This window comes from Strigops habroptila, chromosome Z (genome assembly GCF_004027225.2).
Source record: "Strigops habroptila isolate Jane chromosome Z, bStrHab1.2.pri, whole genome shotgun sequence".
Taxonomy (NCBI): Eukaryota; Metazoa; Chordata; class Aves; order Psittaciformes; family Psittacidae; genus Strigops; species Strigops habroptila.
Window position 1 is genome coordinate 21533947 of NC_044302.2, and position 20227 is coordinate 21554173.

General features: G+C 42.6%; 1 protein-coding gene across 8 annotated transcripts in view; it reads left to right on the forward strand.

The window, feature by feature from the left end:
* The window catches only part of CTCF (CCCTC-binding factor), a 35584-nt gene extending 15357 nt beyond the window's left edge, over positions 1–20227 (forward strand). For 4 of the 8 annotated variants that reach the window (XM_030470777.1, XM_030470775.1, XM_030470772.1 and 1 more), the window contains 10 exons: positions 7253–8045; positions 8711–8881; positions 9936–10069; positions 11500–11620; positions 12422–12571; positions 14074–14234; positions 14635–14817; positions 15194–15329; positions 17513–17680; positions 18660–20227. In XM_030470777.1, coding sequence (XP_030326637.1) covers positions 7265–8045; positions 8711–8881; positions 9936–10069; positions 11500–11620; positions 12422–12571; positions 14074–14234; positions 14635–14817; positions 15194–15329; positions 17513–17680; positions 18660–18841 — 2187 coding nt within the window. In that variant the 5' untranslated portion in view covers positions 7253–7264 and the 3' untranslated portion in view covers positions 18842–20227. Of the gene's footprint in view, positions 1–6799; positions 6818–7252; positions 8046–8710; positions 8882–9935; positions 10070–11499; positions 11621–12421; positions 12572–14073; positions 14235–14634; positions 14818–15193; positions 15330–17512; positions 17681–18659 lie in introns of those variants that run through there. The other 4 variants (XM_030470779.1, XM_030470774.1, XM_030470778.1 and 1 more) reach the window with 2 other exon arrangements.

The window sequence follows — 20227 nt, forward strand, 5'->3', positions numbered from 1 at the left end:
AAATGCTATTGGATTTAAATAGGAGGGCGCCCACAAACTGATTGTGATCCAGAAGGTTGCAGGGGATTGAGACAGCAATTGACTTGTAGTGTGACTTGGTGGGTGGCAGAATAGCACGGAGGGGAGGGACACAGTTCAGTGTAGCCACCTAGCTTCTGGGACACAAGGTTATTGGTGCTGGGGTTTGCTTAGAGCTTTAAGCTGGTGCTGCTGGTGGCACTCTGAACCTGCTCCCTTATCTCTGTCTGCCCAAGTATTCCTGCGGGGAATCGGATCAGGAACATGTTCTAACATAATTAACTGTTTTTTCTCTGCATTAGTTTTCAGCTGGAATTAGTTGTTGATCAAGTTTATTCTGGTGAGTGAATTATTCTATCAATGTAAAGGAAGGGGAAGGAGAGAGCAGCTCTTTCGGCAGCAGCGCTGTGTTTTCCTGTCTTACAGGGATTATGAAACCATTATGGGAGTTAAGAATCTGGTCTCGTATCTGGTTAATGCCGGGGAAAGGTGGGTTCCTCTAGATGGTAATTTAGTGTAGGGAACCACTTACAAGCTTTGAATCACTCTCTGGAAGGACGCACTCTTCTCCCTGCCCTATTTGGGAGGAGACACCTCTGGCAGAGACACCTCGGTTAGGTAACCACCAGCAGGACTTCACTCTAGGTCTTGCTTTTCCTTTTCCTTACTCTCTCCAAGGCACTAAAATATTTCTCAAGCTAATTGCTTAGGTTTTTGGTTTGGGTTTTTTTTTTTTTTTTTTTTTTAATTTAAAGCTGCAGTACCTGTTTGTGAACTAGTATATTTGAATTGGTTGGTTGGTTTTAGTGCTGATGTTGTAAGTGGCAAGGAGGAAATGAGAACACAGCTGGAGATGGGCATAGAAGTCACAACCAGTGGATATTGAATTTAGTGCAGTTGGCAAATGAAAGCTTTACGTTTCCAGCATGAGAAAGTTGCTTAATGTAAGAAACTTATCCCAGCTTCTTACTCTCTGCTCAATCTTTCATGTTTTGCATGTGATAGCACTGAAAATAACCTACTCCAAGTTGTTCACAGGATGCTATGTGTTCCTTTAAGCTTTGTGAGCTTTATCAAGCACGTTTTGCCTGCCTGGGCTTATCTTTAAAACAAGAAAGAGGGAAAGTTGGTTCCTAAAGAATTGAATGCAAGATTCTTAAGCTTTTGTACAGCTATTATTTATAATTGGATGCTGTTAGTTATCTGTATTTCTGTGGGCAGTTAACAGGAATGGATGAGACTTTAGTATGAAATTTTGCTCTATATAATCTGACTTCTGGACAACCTGTGGGTCTTTGGTTTTATACACAGCTTAGGTCCAGCTGAGCCTCTTCTCTTCAGTGTTGTACCATGGCTGAACTACTCCTAGAACCACCTTGAATTCAAAAGCTTTATAGCTGTGTTCGTGAAGTGCTGAGGCCAAGGTAGCAAACTCTGCTTGAGGGTGCATAGCCCTGCTCACAGTTCTTCAAGCATCTTCCTACCACTTTCCACACTGTGTCAGGATTTTTTAATTGGAGTGCTGCACTGTGTAGAGAACCATTGGAATGGTTTTAAACCAAGAGAGTGGACCTTTGAGAAGAGGTCGCACATCCAGCTAGTTCTTTTTCTGGATTTGGTGCTACTTCTGATACACCCAGGAGAGGGGGAGCAATTGCAGTGAATAGTGAGTAAGAGCAGTTCTGGGAAAGGCTGTACTTAGTGCTTTGTGGTTTATATGTGTCTGTTTGCTTTAGAGAAGGCTAAATTGTGCCATGTTCATCTCTTATCACAGAAGCCATGCTGGAGGAGATGGGAAGGCTGCCTACCTGTTAAACTGCTCTATCTTTGACTATACTTAGTTGGGAGGCTGTTCAGAGGAAAGATATAGCTGTGTCGCAATGGGGAAGGAGAGGGGCCAAAGCCTTCTGCAGTAACTTTGCATCTGCTAATGTCCTTAAATACTTAGACATACATACTGACTGCAAGAGCAGGGGGAAAAAAAAGGAAAAAGTACCTGTTTGTCCATAAAACTCATTGGATTTTTTTAATCTTTAAGTGTCAGAAATACTGAATAACTGTAGTCTTTTAGGTGAAATTTTTGCTTGCTCCTCTCTTCAGTTTTCAGAGGTTCACAGGACATGCAGGAGAAACACAAGTCTCCCATGTTTTAACACTCCCATATCAATTTTAATAAGTGGCAAATCCAGAAGTGTCAAAGCCATGACAATTTTGGAGTGGGATGTGGTTGTGGGTTGGCTGAATTCAAAGTCTGAATGTGTTGCAGGGTTGCTTTTTGGAATTTGTGGGGTTTTTTTCTTGCAATAACGTGGCTGCTGCTATTTGCATTATTTTATGAATGCCAAAAATTTATTGACAGCATTTGGCTTCATTGTTTCTATTGATTTTTGTTTTTATTTGGTTTCCTGAAGTGAGCTGTACATTACAGCACTAAATCTACTTTTCAATTGCTTTGCATGTCCCACAGTTTTTCAATGAGGCGGTACCTTGTTTGGCAGAAAAATAAACATTTTGCTGTTATTTGCATCATGAAGCTTGATGCAGTTCAGGGGTTGTTTTTGTAACGTTGACTGAGAGGCAGGCAAATGCCTCTTGGTGACAGTAGCTTTATAATAAATAACCCAGCTAAAAGAACACGCAGTGGCTGTAGCCATCCTAATCTATAAACATCCTTTTCTGGGTTTGTACTGTCTGCACTGACAGCTACAGCAAGTTGTCTTTAATGCTTCTCCAAGGAAGACTAAAGCTGTTGCAGGACTGCAGTAATTGAATGCTGTGTCTCACAGTCTTTGTGTTGATTGATTGGTTGAGTTTTATCAGCCTCGTTGTACTGGAAGCTTTCTTAAATCTTGTTCCTGAATGTTAAAGAGTTTACACCTTCAGGCTGAAAGTTTTGCTGGTTTAAGTGTAAGGCTTTTGGAGGGGACCCAGAATGACAAAATTTGTGTTGTAGTTGCGCTGCAGTTAGTAGCGCTCTTAGCATTAAATTACTTTCTCTCGAGCAACCTTTTGACTCCTGTAATTGGCATAAAGTGTCAGTTGTATCAAATGCACACCCCATCTTATTTCTGCCTGTGTAATTTTTAGATGAGGTGCCCATCAATTATTTGAGAAATCTTAGATCTGTTTTTAGGACATCACAACTTTTTACCTGGCTCATTGGCTTGTGACAGCGTTGAGCTGTGGCACAGTGTTTAGAGACAGTGTCTTTCATTTTACTTGGTGGAGCCTATTGGACGAGCACAGAATCATAGTATCGTAAATGTTATGGGTCGGAAGGGATCTTAAAGACCATCTAGTTCCAACCTCCTGCCACAGGCATGTGTGTGAAGACTGTCTCAAGCTGTTGCATGGGAATTCTGGTGGAGATTCCAGGTGTTGGGTCTTTTCTTTGGTGACTCATTGTAGAAGCTCTTTTGTGTTTTTCACTCTTGATTTACCAAATCATACTCTGTTAACTTGCTGCTTTGTTTTCCTTTTGAGATTCAGTCATTGTGGAACTAAGCTGTTGGTAGAAGGTACGGTAACTGGTAGGAAGAGAGCTGAAGATAAAAGCCAGAAATAAAAGATTAGGAGAATGGTAAGACAAAATGTATTCAGTTTTTATTCCTAGTGTTCCACTATAATGATCTTAATTGTAGGAAACAACATATTTCCTCTGAAAAAAAGTTTCCAATATTTTGGAACTTGGGTGGCTTATTTCTAGGAGTGTAGGTCTGTAAAAATTGAGGAAGATCCACTTAAAATTAGTGGAAATGGAAAGATCTCAGCAAGCTGCAGGATCCCACCCAGTGAGTTGATGGCATCTTCTGGTGACTCCTCCAGTAAACATAAAACCTTCCTCTATAACCTGCTTCGTGAAAAAGGAGGATTAAGTTAAAAAAAAAAAAAAGAAAAGGGAAAAAAAGCTAACAAATTCTTTAAAACAGAGTGATTTAGAAGTGACACGGGCAGGCAATACAAACCTCACTGCAGCCGGGATGGAGTCTTTCCAGAGAGCTTATTTAATAGGGAAGAGCCCATGCTTTTTGCCATGCTTCCTTTCTTCTCAAGTTTGGAAGCCATCCTATGTTCCCAGTTGTAGGAGTATTTTAATCTGAAAATCCACACTTTCTTGGGAAGAAATCTTGGCAGCTCGGCAAGAGTTTTGAGCTGGCCAAGACATCTGTCAAGACTCCTGTATATTTCTGTGTCTTTATGGTACATTGTTAATATAACCTGGAGAGGTTTGTAGTTTTCTTTGAAATACTGCAACATTTGCCGTAGTGGCAGGAGCCTGGTTCTGAAATGGTAATTTTCAGATTGATTTACTGAAAGGAACAGCCTGTAGTGCGTAGCTTGGAGTAAATGGTCATCCGTGTGCTGAATTTTGGAGTACAGGAGGTGTGAGTCGGAATGAACCAGAGGGAATGTCATAGGAAGTGGCAGGAAGCTATGATGTAGGAGGACACCCAAGCCTATCTGGGTCTGAGCTTTGGGTCTGGCCTTCACAGAAGGATGTGGTGAGGACAAGAAAAAACGGCCTCAAGCTGCACCAGGGGAGGTTTAGACTGGAGATAAGGAACAGTTTCTTCACTGTGGTCAGGCATTGGAACAGGCTGCCCAGAACAGTGGTGGAGTCACTGTCCCTGGAAATGTTCACAAACTGTGTAGGCAAGGCCATTAGTGACATTAGTGACATGGTTCAGTGGTGGCCTTGGCAGTGGTGGGGAACGGTTGGCCTTGATGATCTTAAAGGTATTTTCCAACCTGGTTGATTCTGTGAGCAGTGACGGGTAACTCTAGGGTAAGAGGTAAGTGTCCCTAAAATCAAAGAGGGAGCTGGAAGAAATAGGAGTGTCTTACTTTCTTTACTGAATGCTTATCCTTTCACTTCCACTCACATGTCCACCCCTTATTGTGAGCATCTATTAAATGAAGTCTTGCCTGCAGGCATTTCTTTGGTCTTGGTGCAAGCCTGCATTCCTCGGCTGGCAAACTTCCCTGACAGCAGAGCCACATGCTGCAGTCTTCATGTATGTGAGTGGACCCATTCCTTAGTGGACACAGGATTTGCTGGTGTGCAAGTGTGAGATGATGCCTTCCTGCTGCTCCGCTGGAGTGGCTTCTGCAGGTAGAGGACACTGGCAAATCTTGGCCTGCTGGTTGACTTTCAGGTGAACCTAGGCTCATTACCAGCTTTGATATTGGCAATAAAAGTGAAGGTCCTTACAAGAGCCCACCTCTGCTCAGAGCTGCCTGTGCTTGTGTGAAGGATGCTTACCTTTGTTCCTCTACAAGGCACCAAAATGGAATTGCATTAGCTTCGCAGATGGGATTTTGCTTTTCTTCCGCCTCCACCTTAAACCTTTTGTTACTATTCCCCCAGCTATTTACCACATTCTTATTTTTTTGTTTATCTCTGTCCTTCCTTTTCCTGTTCAGAGACTTTTGGTCACCTGAAAATACTTCTCCTTCTCTCTGCAAATACTTGAGATAATTGAAACACAGTTTACTCCGATTGCAGTTGCTGTAGGCCAAAGACCAGCGCTCTGTTCAGATAGCCTGCTGGCTAGTGTCAAGTACTTACATCATCCTGTGTACTTTAGCTGTTTGTCCATATAGATTTGCTCTGACTTGACAAGCTAATGGGCAGTGAAGGGAAGGAGAGGCCGGATCCCTGCAGGGAGTGCACATGGAGCCATGTGTCGGTATTTCTGGGTGTCTGGTGCCCTCTGGAGACTGCTGCTGCCCACGACAGGATCAGCCGATGTCAGGGACATCAGGGACAGGAGTAGATATCCCTGTTCTGAGCAGGCTGCAGAACAATGAGCTATAGTTTTCTCACGACAGAAGTGCTGGGCACTAGAAAAGGCAGTAAAGCAACGACTCTAAAAATAATAACAATTACAGGTTTTGTAATTCTGATGAAGACTGACACTGTGTTTTGTGTTCATGTGTTACGAGCCTGTGTGTTTCTGAAATGAGAATGCAAGGTGAAGTAACATGTAGCATGTTGTGAAAGCATGATGTAGCATGTAGCACGAAAGTAGCATGTTGTGAGATTCAAGTGTTGAGTTCCCAAGACAGGTTCAACAGACTCCTTTAGGAAGTCTCTTATCAAATCAGGAACTGGGATCAGAACTTTATCACAGGCTTTGTAAGGAAACTAGGTTTTGTTACTTGCTCCAACAGTAAAATTGATCTTTAAATTTTAACTCTTAAGTGGGGGGTATAACAAGTTGTACCCCAATGCAGGGAATGTATTTGATGTGGTGGTGGAATCTGCTTTCGTTTTTCCCAAGTAAACCACTTGAAACAGAGGTAGACTTATGAAATACTACTTTACTATAATCTTTCTTACTTTAATTTGGGGGGGGAGAGGGGAAGATAGCTGCTAAATCATAATCTTTTCTAGCTGCGGTTACTCTTGAAACAACCTTCCTGCAGAATGAAAATACAGGAGTTTCATATTTTGCCCTGACTGCAGAGAATAATGCTGGATGAGGAGGAAAAAACCTCAACCTTAAGCTTGCATACACCAAAATGCTGAGCCTCAGTATTGTTGCTTTGTGACTACGTATAGATTTTTGCCTAGGTGTCACGAGAAATCGTTGAGCCCACAGCTCGGAGTCCACAACGTTTAAACGGAAGTCAAATTTTACCTGAGCCTGCTCTGCCTGATGCAGCTTGCTCGGCCTGAAGAGGGCATCATGCAGCATCCTCTGCTCAGCCCAGGGGCTCAGTTCTGTGCTCAATTCTTTGTGCTTTTTCTTCCTGGAAAAGTTCTGCAGTTCTCGCATGTCACGCTTTCTTTAAGGTTGGCTTTTTACTTTTAACAGTATGTTATTTTTTGCCTTTAAAATTTATAGCCAAAGACTACCTCTGATATTGCTAAGCTGTGTGAAGTGACAAGCTCAGTAAGGAATGATAGTGCTGTACCTCTTGCTTGTGGGATTTGTGGTCTTTGAGAAATTGGAACATACATACCAATTTCCTTTCCTTGCTTTCCTTCCTTTCCAAGAAACTGGCACAGTTTTCTCACTTCAGGCAGCATTCTGTGATTGCCTTGGTTCCCAGTGCTCATAGGGTAGTGGAGTCTCCAGTTCTCAAATCCTGCTTCTGAATGTGATGGCAACACAGTGCTGCTCTTGAGGCCATTGCTTTCAGTTAGGCTGCTTGTCCCTCTGTGGGGTTTATGAACTTGTTGAACTCCACTGGATGGTGTGTGGCATTCATTCTCTTGTTTTTACAGCAGGAAGGTGAAATGGAAGGTGAGGCAGTCGAATCTATCGTGGAGGAATCAGAAACTTTTATTAAAGGGAAAGAGAGAAAAACCTATCAAAGACGCCGTGAGGGTGGGCAGGAGGACGATGCTTGTCACATACCACCAAACCAAGCAGATGGGGGTGAAGTAGTGCAGGATGTCAACAGTGGTGTGCAGATGGTGATGATGGAGCAGCTGGATCCAACTCTTCTTCAAATGAAGACTGAAGTGATGGAAGGCGCAGTGCCTCAAGAAACGGAGGCTACAGTGGATGACACGCAGATCATAACGCTTCAGGTTGTTAACATGGAAGAGCAGCCCATAAACCTTGGTGAGCTTCAGCTGGTCCAAGTACCTGTACCAGTGACTGTACCTGTTGCCACCACATCTGTGGAAGAACTTCAGGGAGCTTATGAAAATGAGGTTTCCAAAGGAGGCCTGCAAGAGGGAGAGCCCATGATATGTCACACCCTCCCTTTACCAGAAGGCTTCCAAGTAGTGAAAGTGGGTGCAAATGGTGAGGTGGAGACACTGGAACAAGGTGAACTTCAGCCACAAGAAGATCCCAATTGGCAAAAAGATCCAGACTACCAGCCACCAGCCAAAAAAACAAAGAAAAACAAAAAAAGTAAGCTTCGCTATACTGAGGAAGGCAAAGATGTGGATGTCTCTGTGTATGACTTCGAAGAGGAGCAACAGGAGGGTTTGTTGTCTGAGGTCAATGCAGAAAAGGTGGTGGGCAATATGAAGCCGCCCAAACCAACAAAAATTAAAAAGAAAGGTAAGCTCCCTATCTGCAAGTGGATTTTGAAAATGTATTTGTTGTGGTGGGACCTTGCAGTATGATCGAAGTGACTGAGTAGATGCAAGTGGGAGGAAAGCCCAGTGACACTTAGTCTTTATATAATAGCACTCGGCTCTCTTGTTTCTTGGGCATACCTCCCATCTCCTCCATCTAGGCTATAAAGGAGCTCATTTTCATCAAGTAGGATGCTGTGGCACTTGTATTCCCATAGGACTGCAATTGAAAAGGTTTTTCTCTTTGCTGCAGTACATATGTAAGAGTTTGTATACATGTGGTTTACATCAGGAACCAACAGTATACTTAGTTATGTGAGGTTTTTCCTAACCAATTGCTGGGGAAGGTAAGATGGTGTGAAATGCAGCAATAGGTATGTTTGACTTTTCTTAAAGCTGTAAGTTACGGAACCCTTTTTAGAGCAGAGAGAGAACATTGAGTGCTGGCATGCATACTGATGAAAATTGAAGGCAAGCCAACCATAGGCAATGACTGTTCTGAAGGATAAGCAGTTGGATTTAATGGTACATGCTGGTTCCTTGTGGTAATGACACCTCCAAGAATCTTTTCTTTTCCCTGCTGATCTCTTATGCTACACAGTAGACCATAGTACTGTCAACGGTAAAGATGATTTCCTTCATGGCTAGGTGTAAAGAAGACATTCCAGTGTGAACTGTGCAGTTACACTTGTCCACGTCGTTCCAACTTGGACCGCCACATGAAAAGCCACACTGATGAAAGACCGCATAAGTGCCATCTCTGTGGCAGGGCTTTCCGGACAGTCACGTTGCTGAGGAACCACCTCAACACTCACACAGGTACTCCTGCTTTTGCACGCCTTGTTTGTCTAGGATCTGCTCTGTCATTAGAACTGAGAGAGAACCAGAATGGATCTATCTTTAGTCCAGTTCTTCTCATGGAACAGGCTAAACAGGAAGAAACCACAGAATCATAGAAGGGCTTGGGTTGGAAAGGACCTTAAGCTTATGCAGTTCTAACCCTCTGCCATGGGCAGGACACCTCACACTAGACTAGGTTGCTCCAAGCCCTGTCCAACCTGGCCTTGAACACTGCCAGGGATAGAGCAACTTCGTTGGGTAGCCTGTGCCAGTGTCTCACCACTGTCACAGTAAAGAATTTCTTCCTTATATCCAACCTAAATCTCCCCCATTTAAGTTTGAACCCATTGCCCCTTGTCCTGTCATTACAGTCCCTGATGAAGAGGACCATGCAGTGCTGTTGTTTGTTTCTTATACAAATGAAGTTGTTTTCTGCCTAGCCAGGTCAGGTGCAGAGTTTGTCTTGTGCACAGGTATAAAAATGATCATGGGCTTGGTCGGACATCACCTGAAATTGTAGAGATGTTCCATTTGTCCTGGGCATTAGTACCTGTGTTACAAGCTTTGTGTTGCTGCTGCTTGCGGAAAAGTAAGATGAGAACAAGGCTGGAGCTAAACATAAAGGAATTGAAAATAAAAATAAACCCCTTTACCCCAAAGAGTCGATTAGAAACTGGGCCAATAAAACTTATGACTAGGAACTGTAGCACATTTCTGTTGCTCCTTACTAAAGCTGCTGGCATAAAACTACACGTAATTGAACTGTAATTCCACTTAAGGTTGTTGTGACCTTTCTGTCGAAAGAAAAGCATAATTCATATCCCTCATTTTCTCTGCATACTTACATCTAACTGGGTGGATTGAAATTTATGAATCAGCAAGTGATAGAAAAATAAGGGCACCTTTCCTCACTGAAAGGGTATAATGCTCTAATATCTTCATTACTTAAAATATGGGACAGCTTGGGGTTGTTTTTTTCCTTTTATCACTAAATCTCAATGTCATTGTGTCTTGTTTTGCTGCAAACCATTAGGTACTCGCCCTCATAAGTGCCCAGACTGTGACATGGCCTTTGTTACCAGTGGAGAGTTGGTTCGGCATCGCCGCTACAAACATACCCATGAGAAACCATTCAAATGTTCAATGTGTGATTATGCTAGTGTGGAGGTACGTTGGTGGTTATAGCACTGAAGGCTTTCTTGGAGGCTTCAAAGCTTGTTCACCATCTGTTACACACTCTGTTCTTAGCCATTTCCTCTTTGGCGATTTGCTTAGAAGGCTCTGAGCAAAAGAACTTGTAAATCAGGTCTGCTCTTGGAACCAAATGGTGGGGTTTCCTCAGTTAATGAGAAAACAGTTTGAGGGCATTTGTGCACAGAAGTCCTGGGTGATACCCCTTTCCTCCGGAGACAATAGTTGTTGTCATTGTTTCTTAGATTATTTGGCCTTTAAGGTGGTTGCAGGAATTGTTGTGTGCTCTGTGTTGAAGCAGGCAGCCATCTCCTGCTGCAGCTGAGTGTGCTTTCAGACTAGAGGTGAGCCCTTCCACTTTAGAAATGTGCCTTCTGTTTATGCCATTATGGTGACTGTAGCCAAAGCTAATGAGCCTTTGCCTCAGTACTGGTAAAAAAGCAGCTTTGCTAATACTGGGTGATTGTCACATCTGCTCAAATTAATGAAGCTTCCTTGAAAACCATGTTTTCCTTGAAACCTATGAATGCTTACCCCTATGCAGTATGGTTCCTTAAGGACAGCTTTTATATTGTGATAGGAAATTTGAACAAGATGATCAGCAACATAACTTAGAAAGAAAAAGGGATGTCTGCAGTGGAAGAAGCCTGCAGTGGGAGAGCTGGAGCAGGGGCTTTTTTTCCTACGCACACTGTGGCTGCAGTGCTGTAATTCCAAGCTCTGTATTTTGAATGCTGAATAAATTATGTTGTAGTGGTTTTCATAGTATGAATTAGGAAAGAATAGCCAAGTTGGCCCTTTTGTGAGCTCGTGCTGTGTTTTGTAGACAAAGGTTGGTGATTAGCAGCAAGGTCAGGCTGGAGCAGAGAATGCATTAACATTTGTGTTCAGCTGGGTTTGTACCTTCTAAATAAAAGCAAAAGAGGAAAGGAATTAAATCATTCTTTTGATTGCAGAACTAGATTTTTGTTCTTCTGAGTAACAAAAGGATTTATCATATTCCTCAAAGCAACTGGAGAGGACCCAGTGTAGCACCTGTGGAGAAAAATACCCTGTGCAGGGCGCGCTGACCCGCCACAATGTTCCATGGGCTCATGCTTTTTCCCAGAACACTTTTTTGTTTCTCTCCAGGATGCTTTCGAATCTTAACATGTTTTCAAATGCTGAGATGATGGATAACAAGACTATAAATTCGGCTGCACTGGGTGTGGGGCAGGCGTCAAGCATGACGTTGGGAGGTGGAGTGGGCAAGGGTGAGTGGCTCTGCAGTGTGAGAGTGGCATTGAAACATGTTTGGTTTAGTGACAAGGTAAAACCAGACTACGTTAACTCTCGACTGATTTCTTGTATTTTGGTGATCTGACCTGCTCCTCTTTGCTAACTTCAGTCTTGTTCTTGACTTCCAGGTTAGCAAATTGAAACGCCACATCCGTTCTCACACCGGAGAGCGTCCATTCCAGTGCAGCTTGTGCAGCTATGCCAGCAGGGATACCTACAAACTGAAGAGGCACATGAGGACCCACTCTGGTATTAATGTCCTGAGGTTTTAGTATCAATGCTGAGGCTGTGTACAATGTGTGCTAACACTTAAACAGCAAAAGAAATGCTATTTGTTAGTTTAATATAAAACCTTTATAAAGTCTGCAGCTGAAGAGAATGCACCGTGATTTGTAAGCACTAGTAAATTCATAACCTGCACTGAGAAATATGCTTAGAGGACTCTGATTTCTGGGTTTGACTGTGAGGTGATAAAATACAGGCACTTGTGGTAGGAACAGAAGAAACTTCTATTATCAGTGTTCAGCTTCCAGCAAAATATTACAGCCATTTGCAGTTCCATGCTTGAGTGTACTTGCAAAAGCACCTCATGCATGTTAGTAAAGACCTGAACTTTTCCTTCAATAGATATAAGGATGGTTTTAGCACAGAATGTTACTGGAGTGCCAGATTAACCATATTGCTAAAATTGAAGGGAGGGGTGGGGAGGAGATGCCCTTGCGCGTATACATGAGCATTCAGAACCTCCTCCTCCAAAAAACTCTCATATCACGTGCTGTCTTCTGGCAGCCTGCATGTAGGTCTTCATGCATTTCTGAGAGTAAGGGTAATAATTTAACTCATTTGCTTAGAGACTGAACTCAAGTCTCTGCGGAAAGGAGCATGCTGGAGCTAAAACCTCTACAGAAGGGCACACCATTGAGCTCTTTTCTAGAGTTACTATTTCTATCAACTAGCTGTCTGTTCCAAATTCTGGGAGGTTGTTTTGTTTGGGGCTTCTTGGTGAGATTTCTCTTTAATAAAAGTACTTGTGCTATTTTTTTCCTGAAGGGGAGAAGCCATATGAATGTTACATCTGCCATGCTCGCTTCACTCAGAGTGGGACCATGAAGATGCACATTTTGCAGAAGCACACGGAGAATGTGGCCAAATTTCACTGTCCTCACTGTGATACTGTTATAGCGAGAAAGAGTGACTTGGGTACGTATCTCACAGAAGTGGCTCCAGAATTAGAATTCACATGACCCAACTGGTGTCTCTTTTAACCTAATACATGTGGTAACTCTACACTGTGAACCTCAGGCTTAGATGTGTGGCTGGTAGTACACCCTCTTATCTAGCTTGCAATAGCTGCTGCAAAGTAAGAACTTTCCATTTCTTCTCAGCACTTGAAAATGTGGCATGTTTTCCAAGCATACAAGGCAAGTTACTGTTTTCAGCCCATAGGTGCGAGGCATTTATTGAACTTGGACTGAGATGACAATTGCATATGGATTGGGGTCTGAATAACCATAGAATCATAGAAAGAGTTGGGGTTGGAAAGGACGTTGAAGATCATCTAGTGATGTCCTGCACACTGGAGGCCATTAAGTTTCATGCAGAGATATTTTTGTTGAGCTAAAAGGTTTGAATTGGACCAAATAGTTTAATTTTTCCAGGATGTGGAGCTGTGTGCCACAGACAAAGTAGGAGAAACTGAGTTGCCACAAGAGCCTTGAGCCCTTGTAGTAGGAAAGTCTTGATCTAGTGAGCAGTACCCAGTATGATTCCACCAGGAAAGCTCTCATGTTCTACAAGAAGGTGAAAAATAATATCATGCCCAGAGCAGCTGAGGAGAAGGAAGAAGCCACAATTTGGCAGAACTTTCTGTCTGTAAACAGAATATCACCCAAGTAATGGGAAGGCAGGCTCCCTTCCAGTAAGGCAAGTGTAAATTGCTACAGTGAGAAGCGGTTTGAGAGGATGGCAGTTGATGTCAGGAGCAAATACGCTGATTTACAACAGAGAAAAACTGATGGTAGCTATGAATTTTTCTTCTAATAATGCTTTAATGTAAGCTACCTCATGCAGCTGTGGTATGCTCTTAGTTGGAGGATTTTAAAGAAATCACTAAAACCTCTGTTGGGAATTATCTGCTAGTATCCCTGTTGCCTTCTGGCATTGTCACTCTTGACTTCTAATCCTGCAGGAAATCCTGTTTCCCTCATTGTTATCACCTGGTCTCTGGCTGTATCCAAGCTATTCTGAGTAGTCTTAAACATAGATGAGGTCCTTAGTGACATGGTTTAGTGGTGGACTTGGCAGTGCTGGCATAAAGGTTGGACTTTATGATCTTAAAGGTCTTTTCCAACCTGGTTCATTCTCTGATTCTGTAATAGTCCACAAGACACTGTAGTTTGACAGTCACACGTTATCAAATGCAAGTGTATTGTACCAGCAGAGATTGTGACTAATAACCAAATCTAGAATTCTGTGGAAAACCTTGATGGAGTTCTCCTGCAAGCTCTTTCTGTTTAGAAATTGTTCTGGTTGCTCTTAATTACAAGTCTTTTAGGTCTTTAGTTGCATTTTAAATTAACTATTTCACTTTTTTGGCTTGAGCTCAAGAGTATGTGGAGGGATGATCTCAGAGGAGACTTTAGGCTAATCTTTCCTGCTTGGAAAGCCGTGGTGGTTAAAGCCTCTGATTCTTTTGCTCCCAGGTGTCCACTTGCGAAAGCAACATTCCTACATTGAGCAGGGCAAGAAGTGTCGCTACTGCGATGCAGTGTTCCATGAGCGGTATGCCCTCATACAGCATCAGAAGTCTCACAAGAATGAGAAGCGCTTCAAGTGTGACCAGTGCGATTATGCATGCAGACAGGTAAGCTGGTGGGACTGGTGTTGGAACAGGAGCTGAAAATAGGAGGTGGAGGTCTTGGCTGTTAAGTTTGACCAGCTATCAAGATCACATCAGCTCTCTAAACCTGTGTGAAGGGAAGTTCAGTGGCCTTTGCTTCTTGATGTAGTGCTCCCCTATAGAGAAATGTCTCCTGAGCCACAACCTTGATGTACCTGTTGAAAAAGGGGTAAGAGTCCATATAGGATGGAAGTAGCTAGTATTGAATATGGCATCAGTCAAGATGTTCTCACATTCCTGTGGAACCATCCTTTCCTTGATATTAAGGAAGATGTTTTGGCCTCCTTTAAGTTGAAAACTTGCTCTTCTGTATCCATGTCTTGAGTTCTTATGCTACTTCTCCCATTCTGCTTTTCCCTGTCAGGAGCGGCACATGGTCATGCACAAACGGACCCATACTGGAGAAAAGCCTTATGCCTGTAGCCATTGTGATAAAACCTTCCGTCAGAAACAGCTTCTCGATATGCACTTCAAACGATACCATGATCCTAACTTTGTCCCTGCTGCCTTTGTCTGTTCCAAGTGTGGCAAAACATTCACTCGCAGGGTAAAGGAATACATAAATTGTGGGTGGAATGGGTGGAATTGGGGTGGAATGAGGCTTTTAGCCAAGGGGAGGGGAACATGGAAGGAACAAAAGGAAAGGTGGGTGAGGTAAAGGGCACAGTATTGATTAAATAGAGCATTTCTTTCTGAGAGGAAAAAAGGAGTATAATTCAGAATTAGTACTAGCACATACTCACCTTGACATCATGAGCAATGAGAAAATGCAACTTTATTCATAAAAGTTAATGTAATTTACCCCAAAAAATAAATACATAAGTTACCAGAAATGTATTTGAAAATACAGAGCCAGAATATCTGATCTTGAATTCAATGCATGTTGTGTTTTTTGTTGTGTTTTTTGATCTTCTGCTGAGTAGAATACAATGGCCAGACATGCTGATAATTGCTCTGGCCTAGACGGTGGGGAAGGAGAGAATGGAGGAGAGACAAAGAAGGGCAAACGTGGCCGAAAGAGAAAGATGCGGTCTAAGAAAGAAGACTCCTCTGACAGTGGTAAGAAACAGCTCAGTACATTCTGAGGACTACAGGCATGTGATTCACTTAGTTTGCCTGTTCTGCAGGTTGGTTCTGGCACTTGAAAGGCTTTATCTAGTTGGCAAGCAGAAAATTATAGTGAGGGTGGTGAGGCACTGGAGAACACATTGCCCAGAGAAGCTGTGGCTGCCCCATCCCTGGCAGTGTTGGCCAGGTTGGACAGGGGTTGGAGCAACCTGCTCTAATGTGAGGTGTCCCTGCCTGTGGCAGGGGGTTGGAATTGGATGAGCTTCCAACTCTAGCCATTCTGTGACTACCTGTGAGGGATTGTACAGATTCTCATCCAAGACAAGTAGTTGAAAAAACAGGGTCCTTTGCCCTTTGCCTCGCTGTGCAGTTGCTGTCCTTTCTGCTCTTCTGTGTGTGAAACTCCCTGGTAGTGTTTTCAGTGCCCCTAAAGAAAACCTGTGTTTTTGGGGTGCACCGCTATGAAGTGGTACATGCTTCCGCTTCACTTCTATGGAGTGGCATGTCCAGACAAACCCCACTGTTGAACTACTTGACTGCTTCCGTGGAGAAAGGCTTGCAGCATTCAAGAGAACGGTGGCGATAGTGCTGACAGTCCATGGACTATTACGAAGGGCCTGCTGAGACAATTAAAAGGGTCAAGGTATGCTGGTATTGAGAAGATGGCTTTAGAGGAGCTCTGACTTCCTGGTCAGGATGCCAGAAGATGGATTAAGTGCAGTTTGTAGTAGGGTGCCTACTGTAAGCTTCTCCAGAACAGAGACATGACAAACTGTTCCAGCAGATAGTGATTCCCTTACCTGCGATACTGTCTGTGAAGAAAGAACTCAGGCGTAGTCTTTCTCCTACCAGAGAGAAAACTTAAGTCATATCTTGAACAGGAAAAATCCAGGTACCATATCGAGACCAGTCAATTCCAAGATGATTCTGCAAAACCAGTATTAATTAGACTGATTAATTAGTCTTTCATCTGGAGTGCTTTAGGTACTTAATCAAGGAGTATAGGTTGGAAGAACAGAGATCTTTCTGGCTAGAGAATGTGTATCTGAAATTCTTTGGTGGCACACAGGTTTTATAGGATGAGCGTGGTCATATGGCTTGTGCAAACCTTGACTGGCTATAGAAGTAAACTCATCTTTGTATGATATGTATGTCATTCGACAAAAAAAAATTATTACAATCTGTTGAATAAAGCATTTGTAACTATTTTTTTTATTTCAAATATGAAAAGATCTTCGAGGCAGAGAGTGTAAGATAACTACCTAGATGGAAGGTATTTTAAAATGTGGGATTCTGGAGTATCTAATTTTTAATATCTGATTTGTAGGCTTCCTGGGAATCAGCCTGTTCTAAAACCCCAAATCTTGTTTAGTTGATATAGTCTGGGTTCAAAACAGTTGTTTGGAGAAGCTGGTCAGAAGTCATGCTTGTTAGGTGAAATGATGATGAGCATTGTATGATTGCAGCTCAGACTCTGTGACAGAGAGAATCCCTTCAGCCTCAGGTGGGTTGGCAAGTCTGGGTTGGCTTCCTCAGGATCCATTTGATACATGTGAAAAGTTGACTAGTGTGAGCTGAGTAGTGGTGAGGAAGAGGTCCGAACCAGGTTCCCAGGAGAACTGCGTTATCCAGGGTTGTATTTCTCTCTTAGATCTGCAGTTTCATTTTTTTCCCTGTCAGATAAACACAGTGTGCCTTATGCAGTGGCTCTTCTGTTCATGAGTGAAGCCATTCTTCTCTGCAGTGGACGCCCTTACAAGTTTATGAGCCATAATTTTGCTGTACAAGCAATATTACCCTGTTCGACACCTCTTACAGCTTTGTGTCTGCTTTTGGTTTTGCCCTAGATATTCTGATGGGCCTCGGAGTAGCCCAGCAGTGTTGTATTTGGTTCCCCTCCTGCCATTGTGTCTGAGCTCCTGTGTGGGTGTGCAGAGGAGCTGCTTTCATGTAACCTAACAATTCTGTTTGCTTTTGCTTTCTGAAGGACAACTTGTTCTGTCTAGTCTGAGGGTAACAGACTAACAGTCTGTGCCACCAGTAAAGGTCTTGGTTGCTGCCTTTCTCATCAGAGTTTACTCCTTTTGGATGAGGATTTGATGGTGGTTCTCTGTAGATGGATGGTTTCATTCTTGTTTAAACTGAAGACTTACCTGATCCAATGTTTCTTACAGAGGAAAATGCTGAACCAGATTTGGATGATAATGAGGATGAAGAGGAGACAGCAGTAGAAATTGAGGCTGAACCAGAAGTTGAGCAAGAGGCTCCTGCACCACCTCCTAGTAAGAAACGAAGAGGAAGACCACCAGGCAAAGCTGCCACCCAGCCAAAACAATCTCAGCGTAAGTTGCTAACTGAAGCATGTTACACTGCTTGCTTGAGCTGAGTTTTCCTCAGATTTGGCAGTTCTTGTAGGAGAACTGATCCCCTCAAGTGAGCTTACTTAAAAAGTAGGTAACTGTACTTGTCTCTGCTAAGAACTCACCTTCCATGTGAAATTTGTTGCAGGGGATTCCTGGTCATGAGGGAACATGGGCTAAAAGGAGAGGACATTTTTTCCTTAGTATTATTCCATTTCATATGTGTGCAAACTGCTCACTTCATTTTGCACTGGTTACAGTATCTCTACTAAGTGTATACAGTTCCTGGTAGAGCAGCTGTTAGTCCATTCCCTGTAGTATTCCTACCTGAGGACACTTTAGTAGGTATTATTGCAAAACAACATGCTTCAGGCCCCTCATTCTGAGCACAGTATCAGTGCAGATGTTGTTTCAACTCTGCAGCATTTTCTCTGTGAGACTAGAGATCTGTAACTGCAAAGTCTGAGTAAATGAATTCTAGGAAAAAAGCAGGAAGGGCAAATTTGTTTCTTCAAGGGGTAATGACTTCCCCAGTGGCTTGCTTGACTGCTCAGTGCTACAAGCATGGTGTGTGTCCTACCTGGAATTACATTTTATGCTGAATTCATCACTATATTCCCCTGAATTTGAAGTTTTGCCTTATGCCCATACATTGCTGTGCTCTTGTTTGTTGATTATTCAGACAATGGTTTTTGTAGAGGAATGTCTTAATATCAAAAGGCATACTGAAACTGTCGTAGTGGTGGCACATCTTCATACAGGGGCAAGGAAATAGATGCTTGATGCTTGGATGAATGAGGTGAGTTGAATCACTGATGTGGGAATGTGAGTTGTGGGCCTTTCCATGGAAGAGTCTTAAGTGTCTACTGAGAAGTTACCTGGTGAGGGTTGCAGGCCAGCTTTGAACCACTTTAAAACCCTGTTGTTCCCCCCCTTCCTCCTGTGTATTCTGCCCTTCTAGCTGCAGCAATCATTCAGGTTGAAGACCAGAACACTGGTGAAATTGAAAATATTATAGTTGAAGTAAAGAAGGAACCTGATGCAGAAACAGTAGAGGAAGAGGAGGAAGCTCAGCCTGCTGTAGTGGAAGCTCCCAATGGAGACCTCACTCCTGAGATGATTCTCAGCATGATGGACCGGTGATGGAGGAAGACCACGCTGGCTGACTGAACTGGCCTGGGCTGTGTTTAAGCGGCTCAAATCTATTTTTTCCTTTTATCTTTTTTCTTGGCTTTGGGAAATGCATCATTTTAGACCAGTTTACCAAACATACTGGGAAATAAAAAGTTCAAAATGATGTTAGAATGTGATTTAACTAGAACTTGCTGTTTTATGTTAGCATTACAGGATCATGGAACATTAGGAAATATTTTGGAGTCCTTGAGGGTTTCCTGTGAGATGGTTGATTTAGTTTTGCTCTGAACTGCATTGTAAAGCTGGTCCAGGGGCTGTGGTTACATGCACCAAGTTTTAAAACACAAAAGCAGAAGCCTTGACTAGAGTACGTGGTACACCACTCTGGACTTGCCCTTCCAGTTCCCAGAGTCCTTGAACCTCTTTCTCTCCGTAGTGTTTTTAACTGTAAATGCAGACTTGGGAGGGTTCTAGACTTTTAAAACGTTTTTTGCTTTTCCCTGCTGACTAGCTCCGGTTCTCCAAGTCGGCTGCACACAGTGGTTTTGGCATGCTCCAACTGGTTTCTGTCCTTACTATGCTTTGCTTTCTGCAAAGCATTTCTGTAATGGTCAAGCTTGTAAATAACTTTTTTTTACATTTTGATCTTTTTCCATTAATTAAGAAGTATGCAAAAATGCAGTTTAAATAAAGCCCAGTATTTTAATTCCTTTCAAACTAAGTGACAAGACAAATGGATAGAGTGTAAATGTTGGAAAAGCTGTTGATAACCAATTGTGTAGAGAAGAGACATACCCAGACTATTGCTTGCAGAACAAGAGAAACCCACACATGAAATCTGGTTTTAAAGCACACAAAAGTGGCATTTGGAACATGTATAATTAACCACCTTTTTGAGTTACAGTTTCATGACTACATTTTCTTTGCTCTATCTTGTAGTTGTATTTCGTGTTTATGAATCCTATGTTAAGGCAGAAGTGGTGATTTCTAAGTGGGTCACTACAGCCCTCCAAACCCGGGCCAGGAAATTTTAATAGGTCAGTAATTCCACAATTTTGGATCTCTTGATAAAGACAAAAAGGAATAATGTGAAATACAAATGATGCCTGTATATGAACCATCACGTTAAAATATGTAAGCTTTTTATAGAGCCTCAGTCTTGCTGATTTCAAACAAATTTTTCTTCTATGTATCGCTTTTAAGAGAGCTATCAGTTTAGCTATCAGACTCTAGGTTGATGCATTTTTGTACTTAGCTGTACTGTGTGATATTTTTCATTATTTTAGGAAGCCAACATGGGGAATAAAAAATACTGTTATAAAATATGTAATGGGGTTTGAAAGCTGGGAAGGAGAATATACTGCTGTACAGCTAATAAATAATAATGGATTAACA